Consider the following 11771-nt stretch of genomic DNA (forward strand, 5'->3'; position numbering starts at 1 on the left):
GACCAAGCTGGTGCTGGTTAATGCCGTTTACTTCAAAGGCACCTGGGAGAAGATATTTGAGGAGAGCAACACTTGCAATGCCGAGTTCAGAATGAATAAGGTACCACCGATCAGTGAAGCGAAATCTGCCTAGTTGTCCCGTTGTCCCTTCAAAATTCATGGTCTGTTAACAATTAATATTATAATATTAATATTAATTGTTATATTAATATTAACAATTATACATATATATATATATATATGTATATATATATATATATATATACATATATATATATATATATATATATATTAGTTTTGTTATCATGTCTTAATGAGCTGATGTCTTGTACATACAGTACCTGAGTACCTGATACCCTGATACCCTTCAAACGCTGCAGTTTAAATCCTGCGATATACATCACTGCAAAAGGTGATTTCACCTAGTTCCTTGATGTTAACATATTTTTTTTATTTCCTCCTTGGAGAATGACAAGAAGCAGGTGAAGATGATGTTCCAGGAGGCTAGATTTCCCTTCACCTTCATTCCTCAAGTCAACTGCCAGGTCCTACCAATTTCTTGCCTTTTATGAGCTGCCAGAAATACCGATTTCTGATCAGAAAAAAAATCAATCACGATAATCATGCTTGAAATGCTCCCTTGAACAGATCCTGGAGTTGCCTTACAAAGGAAGAGATCTCAGCATGTTCATCTTTTTACCTCAAGAAGTAGCGGACGGTACTACAGGCCTGGAGAAGGTGGGACAGAAACTTGGACACACATTTATAAGAAAAACAACAACAATGAGACATTCAGAAAAGTCATTCAAATCAACCACCAGCTGGAGAAGGAGCTGACCTATGAGAACTTTGTGGAGTGGACTCAACCGACTAGGATGGACGTTGTCAAGGTCCAGGTGAAGATGCCAAGGTTCAAGATGGAGGAGGAGTACGGACTGAAAGACGTCCTGGTCAGCATGGGGATGGTCGATGCCTTCAGGGACTCACTGAGCGACTTCTCTGGTAGGACACGACTTGTTCCAAACTTGAAACAAATCTTATTCTTACTTGTATGCATTCTTGTATTTTCTTCTATTCTACAAAGCTCATAGGGAGGAAAAAAGGGTTAAGATTCCTTTGGAAGGACAGTCACTCCACAATGGAATGTTTGGGGTCATTTTTTTTTTCAGACCAATCAAGTGAAATTGAATCAATGCACACGGCACACCTGACATTATCTCACAAGTGTACTCGCGCGTTGCGGCACAGTGGTGGAGAAACACGGTTTAGACTATAATACAGAACATCGATCAAATACATCTGCCGTCTGACATATATCTCTCTCTGACAGGCATGTCTCCAGACCAAAGCCTGACTCTTTCAGATGTGGTCCACAAGGCGTATGTTGAGGTCAATGAGAAGGGAACAGAAGCTGCTGCTGCAACTGGTGTGGTCGTGGGCACTATGATGTACGAACCTCCAAAAGAGTTCACTGCAGACCACCCCTTCTTGTTGTTCATTCAACACAAGCCCTCCAGGAGCATTCTCTTTGCTGGCAGATACTGCAGCCCAGAGTGAGATCTGCAGCCCTGTGGGTGATTTTAATTCATAAGGGCTTTGTTGTTTTTAAATTGCTGCTCTGTATTTCAAATCTAGTTGGAGTTTCTTTATTTCTAAACCTTGACTTAATGTCTGAATCACTTCCACATCACTGATTATAAATAACAAAAAACTATTGCTCATTACAACTGTTTAAATAATTCAGTAATTCTCATTTTCTGGCAAACAAGAATAAAGATATGAATTGCCTTGATTGAAAACTCATTGACTGATGCTTGACTCAACAATCTCAATATATACGTGTGTGTGTGTGTGTGTGTGTGTGTGTGTATGTATGTATGTGTGTACATACTTTATTAGCTTAATAATAAGTGGAAGTGCTTGCTGTCTTAGTCTAATAATTTTAATCACGGTAAGTAATATTGTACTGATAGTCGCACAAATCAATTTCACCGTTCCCTTGAGATATCAAGTGGACTGGATCGAACCTGAAGTATTTACTGGCAAAATAACACAAACACAATGATGAAATTAACGCGCTTGTCTGCAGAATCAAACTGAATTTTCCGCTGATTCTTGCCAATTGGGCCTTTGGATAGGAACTCTGTGTATAGGTTGCCTCTGAAAAACAATGCCAATGACCTTTTCCTTTTTTTTTTTTTTTTTTATCATTCCACGTTACTTGGATTTCTGAAGATTTTCTTCATCATAGTAGATCTTATCTTTATCTGTCGGTAGAAGTCTCAAAAAAGGGGTTGGAGAGTCCCAGGTACGTTTGTACATTGTGAAAGATTGTTTGGGTTTGAGACAATCTCCCTAATAATTTTGGTCTCCTCATCATCTACTGTGGGCGCTCCGGTCAGAGAGTCACAAGACAGCAGGACTCGGTGCACTCCGGGGACTGATTGGTGAACAGGCAGTAATGTGTGGTTTCTGGAATGATCACAAAATATATATTTATGGATATATAATTCAAATAACTCAATGCAAAAATAAATCTCCAACTGAACTCAGGAAAGAAATGACTTAGGTGCCGCATGGGCATTAACTCTGTAGGTTAAAATCCAAACAGAACAAAAACAACGGCCGCCAAGCCTATTTATAGGCCCCCAGAACCCCTTTAGCTGCCCAAATCACTGCCTGAGTAAATAAACAAAGAACACCGCCTGAGTAAATAAACAAAATAATACTGAACGGCACCATCTGATGGAAAACAAATAGTAATTCTGTACATTCATGTTTGTACTTAGTTTGCACGTCAATGTTTCAGACAGAAAAAAATGATGTGCATTTCCATGGATTCTCCGGTATCCCCTATTGTAGCCAACTTGTACATGGAGGAGGTTGAAAGAAAAGCCCTTGAGTGCTTCAGGGGGCACTCCCCCTAGTCATTGGTTCAGGTGCGTCGATGATACCTCGCTTAAAATCAAAACCCGCGAAGTGGAAGTGTAGCCGGTCTTGCTGCGGCACTGCCTCTGCTCCAACCTCTGTGCTGTGTCTTAGGTGTGAAGAACGATACGTGGGCATATAAGAGACGGACAACTTCTCCTTCTTCAGCCACATCAGCAAGAGCAAAGTGCAGCGAGCAGACCGTACAATGGCGCAAGAGCACCATCTTCTGGTCTGAACAAGTGGAGAACATGGCAACAATGGCAGAAATTAGCTTTTTTTTTTTTTTTTTCTAACAAGAATTTAATTGATCTACTCCTCTTATGGTCTTTATTTTCTCAAAATTCAGTTCATGCAAAAGAAAATGATGGCAGCCTAAAACATGAGAGGTGTCCAAAGAATGTACAAACAATGCCTATACTTTTATTATGACTGCACGTAAAATGCTTTGATAAAACATACAAATGCTTAATTTCCTGATGTCTTCTCACATCTGCTGTCACCGCTAGGAACTGAATATGAATATATCACGGGCAATTGCACTTTGTTTTCTGCTGTCTCCAATTTTACAATTTTATGCACTGAAAAAAGTATAAGACAATAAACAATGTTTACCTGCCTCTAAATCATTGCATTAATTCTTCATAGTTATGGATATAGTTAGAACGTTGGATCAGCTTTGAGCATAAAAGATCCACAACACAGAACACTGACTGCACAACGTTCTTTTTTTTTCTTTTTTCTTTTTCTTCCAACGGTTACCTACAGGCAGAACACGATCAAAGCCACAATGTAGGACATACTATTGGCTATTCAAACATGACAATCATAGATTCTGGCTTATAATTGGACAACGCCCCACAACAACAGATCTATAACTGCAGCTCAGCCCTCAGCTCAGTGCTTATTCCCTTTTCCCACTGCCGTGAGGTAAGGCATTCACCATTCTCCTGACTGCAACTAAGGAAATAAATCAATTTGTATAGGCATGTGAATATTTGTGTACATGTTAAATCGTGCTTTCCTACCGTCAAAATGCTGCTTCATATGTGCCTCAATATACCCGCAGCACCGTGTAGGATCGGACCAGACTAACAAAAGCTTTCGGCTCAGCTAATCTAAAAGAAATAACATTTCTATTCCGCCCCTGCACATGTCAAGTACAAGTTGCAGCTTGCCACCTGTTAGATTCAAAGGACTATGATAATAACTAATAGAACTACTGTGCAAATAAAAACATACAGAAATGCATTTGAAATATCTGTATTTACTGGACAAGACAGCTTCCTGGCAGGAAAGAGGCTTTGATTTGATTGTGAAGACAAAAAAAAAAAAAAATACAACCAATAAAGGAGCTCTCAAGAATGTCAACAGTTTTCACAGTATTGTGGCCAACTTGGCCAAGACAACTATGTACAGTAACAAACAGTCATGTCTTGAGGCACAGGTCAGTCAATATCAAGCAGCAAGTGCATTATACTCAATGTAGTATTATATAATAATGCAATATAACAGATGGTGTCTTCTAACTGAGTTCACCACTGGGATGCAGAGGAGGAGAGGAGAGTCTACAGCTGCCGTCAGTGTAGGAGGACCTTCACACCAAGGCCTGTCCTGGAGAAGAACACCACGTTAGCAGCTCTAGTGGAGACCCTGGAGAAGACTGGACTCCAAGATGCTCCTGCTGATCACTGCTATGCTGGAGCTGGAGATGTGGCCTGTGATGTCTGCACTGGAAGGAAACTGAAGGCCCTCAAGTCCTGTCTGGACTGTCGGGCCTCCTACTGTTACTCTCACCTCCAGCCTCATCATGATGCTGCTCCCCTACAGAGACACAAGCTGGTGCAACCCAGCCAGCAACTCCGGGAGAACATTTGCCCTCGTCACGATGAGGTGATGAAGATGTTCTGCCGCACTGATCAGAAGATCATCTGTGGTTTATGCTGTGTGGATGATCATAAAGGTCACGACACAGTGGCAGCAGTAGCAGAGAGGACTGAGAGGCAGAGAGAGCTGGAGGAGACCAGGCAGAAGATCCAGCAGAAGATCCAGCACACAGAGGAAGAGCTGAAGGTGCTTCAGAAGGAGGTGGAGTCCATCAACGGCTCTGCTGATAAAGCAGTGAAGGACAGCGAGAAGATCCTCACCCAGATGATCCGTCTGCTGGAGAAAAGACGCTCTGAGGTGCAGCAGCAGGTCAGATCCACACAGGGGGCAGCAGTGAGTGGAGTCAAAGAGCTTGAGAAGAAGCTGGAGCAGGAGATGATGGAGCTGAAGAGGAGAGACGCTGAGCTGGAGAAGATCTCACACACACTGGACCACAGCCAGTTTCTCCACAGGTTCTCCTCACTGCCAGCACTCAGTCCGTCTCCAGACTCCTCCAGCCTGGAGATCCGTCCTCGGAGATACTTTGAGGATGTGGCAGCAGCTGTGACCAAACTGAGAGATGAAATACAGCAAGTTCTGATGGAGACTCAGACAAACATCTCATGGACAGTGAGCAACGTTGATGTTCTACTGAAGGTACCAGAACCCAGGAGCAGAGAGGACTTCCTCAGATGTTCACCTCAAATCACTCTGGATCCAAACACAGTGAACTAACATCTGTTATTATCTGAGGATAACAGAAAAGTGACACACATGATGGGAGTTCAGTCTTATTGTGATCATCCAGACAGATTCACTGACTGGGAGCAGGTCCTGAGTAGAGAGGGTCTGATTGGACGATGTTACTGGGAGGTGGAGTGGAGAGGGAGGGTTGAGGTAGCAGTGGCCTACAGGAACATCAGCAGAGGGTCAGAGGAAATGGAATTTGGATGCAATGACAAATCCTGGAGTTTATATTGTTACTCAGGTGGATATGGGTTTTATCACAACAGCATCAGGACTGATGTCTCAGGTCCTCAGTCCTCCAGAGTGGGAGTGTACCTGGACCACAGAGCAGGTCTTCTGTCCTTCTACAGTGTCTCTGGAACCATGGAGCTCCTCCACAGAGTCCAGACCTCCTTCACTCAGCCGCTACATGTTGGATACTGGGTTCCTTCAGGTTGTTCAGCTGAGTTGATGAAAGTGTGACTGAAGTCATCAGAGAGACTCTGAGCTGAATTCTCACCTTTGATTCTTCTTCTGTCTTCACGTTTGTTGCCCAGTGTCTCCGGCTGTCAATCACAGGGTGGGCGGGGCCTGGACGCCACTTCCTGTTTGTGCTCCTGGTGACTGTTTTCCACCTGATGTTTGTCTCCACGGCTGCTGGATGTTTGTGCCACATGTTTCTCTTCCTCTGCAGCCTATTCATCCCACAGATTAATAATGTGTCATTAGTCCACATGACAACTTTATTACTGTGGAAACACAGCTGAGGTCTGTTTCCACTCTGGACCTTTCCACCCTGACCTTTGACCTTTCAACAACTCATCCATCTGATCAACCTTCTGACTGTTGATCCGTTTGTCAACAATCAGATGAATGCATGTAAATATAGTGAGAGAATTTTGTCTTTTGATTCTGCTTGTTGGCTCAATGTGACAATAGTCAATCAATAAGCCATTAAATATGCCATCAGTCTGTATTGCACAACAATGTCAAGTCAATGATCAACTGTTGAATTGAAGCAATAAAGCAACAAGACAATCCAGATAGCAGTGGGAGTGTTTCCTGGCAGTGAACTGGTGCCAGCCAATGAGCTGAAGTGACTGATGTCAGGCTGCAGGACCAGCTGCTCACCACAGGGGGGAGGCAGAGAGTCAGCAGGAACTCAGTCCAAGGTCTCATTTTGGTTTCACACAGACCTCAAAGTTGTCTAGGAGAAATAAATGAAACAACTTTGAGAGCTCACCTTGGCAAAATCTTTCCTCCATGTTCCACCTGTGCATCTGACCCAATTACCCATTGTTTCCACCTGTGCCTTTTTACCCTGTGTGTTTAAATATCTGGAACTGCAATGGTTATTGAATTATAAATGAGACAAAAGAAGTTTCCCTCAAAATCTTTCATGGTTTTGATCCTTGCCAGATGTTTCTGTGGAGATTTCAGAAGGACGTCAATGAATCAGAAGGAAACCAGATCATTTGTTTTGCTCTTCTCCCTCTCTGCTGTTTTCTAGCAAGACTTTGAAAATGTTTTCACTCTTTCTTTCTTTGTTTTTAAAACTGAGCTCAAACATATTTCAATGAGTCAATATTCTGAAAGTAAAAAGCATCACAACCACTGACCTGTGTGACCTTGACCTCAAGTGATCTTTCATTTCTGCCTGTATATTTTCTTCTGTTAATGTTTTCGTTGTTTGGAAATTGTATTGTTTTCTTTATGCCTTTTGTGTATTAAACAAAATGAATGTGAAACAAAAAGAAAGATACATGAGAGGGAGGAAATTAAGATATTGGGACATCAGGATACATCTGTGGTGAGGTAGCACCTGACAGAGGCGCCTGTGGGCTGCCCCCTAGTGCCCAACTGGAGCTCCTGAATACTCTTTCATAAAATCTACTGAAGAGTGGAGCTGAAGGAAGTCTCCAAGCATTGCTTTGACTTTCTACACAACACAGGATGATTAGGAGCAAGTTTTGATTTTCTTCAAGTTTACAGACTGTAGGTGGCGCTAATGTTCCCTATAATGTGACATCTGGCATGTGACAACTTGAGTTGGACCTGAAGAAGTACAAGACAACCATGGAGGGAAGATTGAGTGATTCCAGAAACTGCAGGAAGGCTGTGATACATTTAGGGTACATATAGTGTGTGTGTGTGTGTGTGTGTGTGTGTGTGTGTGTGTGTGTGTGTGTATGTGTCTGTGCGTGTGCGCTCTTGGTGTTAGCCACCCTGCTGATATATAAGCAGCTCCTTCAGTTACAGGGTGAATCAACATCAGCAGGTTCAGCAGGTTGTTTCAGGTGCCGCATTTGTGGGCGTGTTTGCACCTGCATGTCATTAGCGCAAAAACCTTTGTGGATCCCCGCATCTGTGGCCACAATCTCGCCGCAAAACACGCCACATTTTACTGCTACGCGCCCTTCTTTGTGGATCTGCCCCTGAGTGGTGACTTTTAGCAGGAGGCTGTCAACACAGGGCTAACTCAGCTGCTTTGTGTTGGATGGTGAGTGGAGTGAAGCTGCTCCACTGGAGTCCAGGATGGAGATGAAGATGTGACAGTGGCAGAATGAGGAGCTTTGATCAGTGTGAAGGATTCATGCAGACAGTCAATCAACACAATCAACACATTGAACACACAAACACATCACATCCTTCCTTCATTGGGCAGCAGGCAATAAAACAGCAGTTGGATCAAAGATGCAGTGGAGTCCAAAGAGACGCCAGTGAAGGAACTCTGATCCAGTGGAGCTCCAAGCTGCAGTGACTTTACACACAACTGAGCATCATGTTGAGTTGAAGCAGCAGATCAGAGCAACACTGTCAGTCACAACAGGACGTGTTGACACTCAGTGGCTGGAACACACTGGAGTGTGAAGCTGCACTGAGTTCCCTTGGTGAGACTGAGTTCCCTTGGTGAGGACACTAGTGGAGACACTGAGAACCTGCTGATGAAGATGATGATGATAGTGGTGGTGGTGGTGATGATGATGATGGAAGCAGCTGATCAGCTTGTCGATTCTCTGCTCTCCTTCATTCAGTGTTCTCTCAGAGCTTGAGTGTGCAGTTGTGTCTTCAGTTCTGCAGTCCAGCCCCTCCCACCTCACACACCTGAGTAAGAACCACCTGAAGGATTCATCAGTGAAGCCACTGATGGATCTTGTCTACAGCAGAGACTATCAACTGGAGAGTGTGAGGTCAGTACTGGTTTGGAACCAGTGGATGATGGTTCCAGCACCAAAGCCAGTTGATCCCACAGCAGAGGTCCAGTGTTCCCAGTCACAGTGTGAGAGGAGGATGGTGACGTCCAGTTGCTCCTCATTCATCCAACATCTGCTGCCAAACTGCTTCTTCTCTCAGTTCACCACCCAATTATTGATCAGTTCATCTTCATCAGGCCTCAGTATCAGTCCAACACTCCATGGCCACATGACCTTCATATGTTCCACACTTGACATGTGACTGAGAGTCTGCTTCTTCTCACCAGTCACTCCATCATCTCCATCAACAGTCAACGTCTCTGTGATGATGCGTTCAAGGACCGTGAGTCCTGACTGCTGCTGTCTCTTCTTCTCTCTACAGGTGGAGGTGGGATGATTATTGAGGGAGTGTGGAGGGGCAAAGTGGCCTCCCCACGAAAAAGGGGATCTGGACCGACCGGATTGAGGTGGTGGAGTAGAAGGAGGAGGAGGCAGCGTCAATTGCAGGAAGAAATTAAGTTTTATTCTTTTAACCCAAAAACCATAAATAAGCGACAGGAGACAGCTTCACAGTCCCCTAGTCTCTCACCAGACTAGTCGGCTCTCCCTCCCACACCAAAATGAGCGCCCCTTATAGTGGGCAGCATCCTAGGGCCAATTGGGCCACCCCACTAACCGTGGTGACCTCGACACAGTCGAACATTTCCAAAACAAAACAACAACAAAGAAATACATCCTTCAATAAACACAATCCAATCCCCCTAAACATACAAACCCTTAAATACAAATAAACCCCACATCCCTTAATTACCGTATTTTCCGCACTATAAGGCGCACTTAAAAGTCTTGTTTTTTTCAAAAAACGACAGTGCGCCTTATATATGGATTGATTCTGGTTGTGCTTGCTGACGTCGAAGCGATTTTGAGAGGTACACTGTCCCAACAGTGTCTGGAAGTATCGATGTTTTGTTTCATTGTTGTTTTCTTTAAAAACACGCAAAAACTACCTGGGTTGTCGTGCGATCTTGCAATCCTCGCGTGAACCGATCGAGACGCTCTGCTTGTAAAACGCGTCCTGTGTGGGAGGGTGCTGTAGCGTCAACGCGGTCGGTCTATCGCGTAGATGAAGTGAGACAGTGTTCAGGAGTCCGGCGGTGCTGTAGAATCAAGCACTGATGGAACGTAATCGAACACCTTCCGAACCGTGGTAGAGAACCTCCGGTGGATTTCAACTCGCGTTGGTAACATATTTCTAGCGGTATCATTCTGTTTTTTATTTGTTACAAACAAGTTTTAGGGTTACTGTGAACGCAGTTAATAAAGTCTGACGGACTTATCTCTGATTCTTTTGTTTCGCTTAATGCGCCTTATAATGCGGTGCGCCTTATAGTGCGGAAAATGCGGATGCAGGTGAGGTGTGGGTGAGCAGCATGGTGAGATATGATGGTGTGAGATGATTGACCAGTGCACAAACTGTTACAGGTTGGGAAATGGGACAGAATGGGAGTCGCGGTGCTCCGCGCTCCCGACACCGACACCCTGCTCACGCCACCCATTCCTCCGCCCCAAAGCACGGCAGGGCACAAGAACAATATGAAATACAAAATAAAAATCCCCTACACAACCGTGTGTGCCACTTTGTGTGTGTGTGCTTGTGTGTGCGTGCGTGTGCGTGCGCACGCGTAAAACAGCGTCTCTTTCGCTCGCTCTCCCGTGTGGGCAACGCCACGCTGCCGCGTCCTCGTGGGGGAGACAGTGAGAAGGGGAGGCGGAGATCGCTCACTTTCTCACAGGGAGGATGAGGAGGAGAGTGAAGAGGAGCACTCCAACTAGTGGTGGCTGATAGAACCACAACTACTGGAGATGAGTGACACACCGAGGCTCTGCCCCTCCTCCACCTGCAAGCTACACACACACGAGTCGTGCTCCAAGTGGACACTCTAACACTGTGTGGGCGTGTCACGACCTTTGACCCCAGTGGAGCCTGGTGGCTGGCGGACTGGTTCTCCCTACAAGCTGCTGTGGTTACTGGGAGAGACGTCCCAGAAGCCACTGGTGCACTGGAGGTCAACCATGACTGACTGCTGTCCTCCTCTCTGGACGCCACAATCTGAAGTGAATCCAAACTTTTGGAGGCCATTAATGAAACAAAACATTTGTTGATTCATTTTTGAAAAACATTCAAAGGTTGTGACAGAATCATCTGGAGTGAACTGACCAGAGGTCAAAGGTCAGAGGTTTGACTAACTACAAAGACCATAATTAATTAGATTATTTTCTTTAATCGAGTCCCAGCACTAATAAATATATATTTGTATGCGTACCCCTATAAGTCCATCAATGTTTAATGCACCTTTTTTCTTGAGCAGTATCACTAAATCTCCACCTGCTTGTCTTTGCATGTTTAGGTAGATTGATATCTATGTAGATCTATGTTAGTAGCTTCAATGTGCTGTGAAATGTGGCATCTTCACCAATACTTGTATCATTTGACTCAGGTGTCTCACCTCAGCAACAATCACAATTGTTGCTTCTTCATGTTGTTCTTTGATTTCTTGTCGTTTTATTTCTTTAGCAGCAGTGAAGCCCACACCACATCTATATTCATCATATGTATACAGCGTAGGATGATCCACCATCTCCAGTGTCGGGACAGCCTTCTCATTGGCCTTCTCTTGGAGTGCCAGACCCCGTCCCCAACCTTCAACTAGTGGATTTACTTCATTGACTTTAGTTCAGGTTCAGATTTTCCTTGTGGTTCTTCTTTGGTTCTGATTGTCTTCGTCCTCCCTCCAGAACTTCGTCTAGGACTGATTCCAGTGTTTTCAATAAAGAGCTAAACACCCTGGTGGTTCTGGATGGTTCTGGATGTTTCTAAGAGTTAAATTCCCTGGTGGTTCTGGATAGTTCTATGGGGTTCTAAGAGCTAAAAACCGTGGCGGTTCTGGATGGTTCTAAGAGCTCAACAACCTGGTGGTTCTGGATGGTTCTAGGGGGTTCTAAGAGCTCAACACCCTGGTGGGGCTTCACAGACACTGATGTGGTTGCAACTTTGCT

The 11771-nt window shown here is 44.4% G+C and overlaps 2 protein-coding genes across 2 annotated transcripts in view; both read left to right on the forward strand.

Annotated features, from left to right (window-relative positions):
* Positions 1-1623, forward strand: part of LOC142882101 (leukocyte elastase inhibitor-like) — a 5378-nt gene extending 3755 nt beyond the window's left edge. The window contains exons 6-10 of the mRNA XM_076016641.1: positions 1-100; positions 468-545; positions 649-738; positions 822-1002; positions 1331-1623. The exon at positions 1-100 is cut by the window's left edge and continues 43 nt beyond it. Of these exons, the coding sequence (XP_075872756.1) occupies positions 1-100; positions 468-545; positions 649-738; positions 822-1002; positions 1331-1557 (676 nt within the window). The 3' untranslated portion in view covers positions 1558-1623. The remainder of the gene's footprint in view (positions 101-467; positions 546-648; positions 739-821; positions 1003-1330) is intronic.
* A 2716-nt stretch (positions 1624-4339) lies between these two features.
* LOC142882102 (tripartite motif-containing protein 16-like) lies at positions 4340-5534 on the forward strand. The gene is made up of 2 exons (XM_076016642.1): positions 4340-4346; positions 4481-5534. The coding sequence occupies exons 1-2, from the start codon at positions 4340-4342 to the stop codon at positions 5527-5529; spliced, it is 1056 nt and encodes a 351-aa protein (XP_075872757.1). The 3' UTR covers positions 5530-5534.
* The last annotated feature ends 6237 nt before the right edge of the window (positions 5535-11771 follow it).

This window comes from Nelusetta ayraudi, unplaced genomic scaffold (genome assembly GCF_046127955.1).
Source record: "Nelusetta ayraudi isolate G7.1 ecotype Tasmania unplaced genomic scaffold, CSIRO-AGI_Nayr_v1 ptg000232l, whole genome shotgun sequence".
Lineage (NCBI taxonomy): Eukaryota > Metazoa > Chordata > Actinopteri > Tetraodontiformes > Monacanthidae > Nelusetta > Nelusetta ayraudi.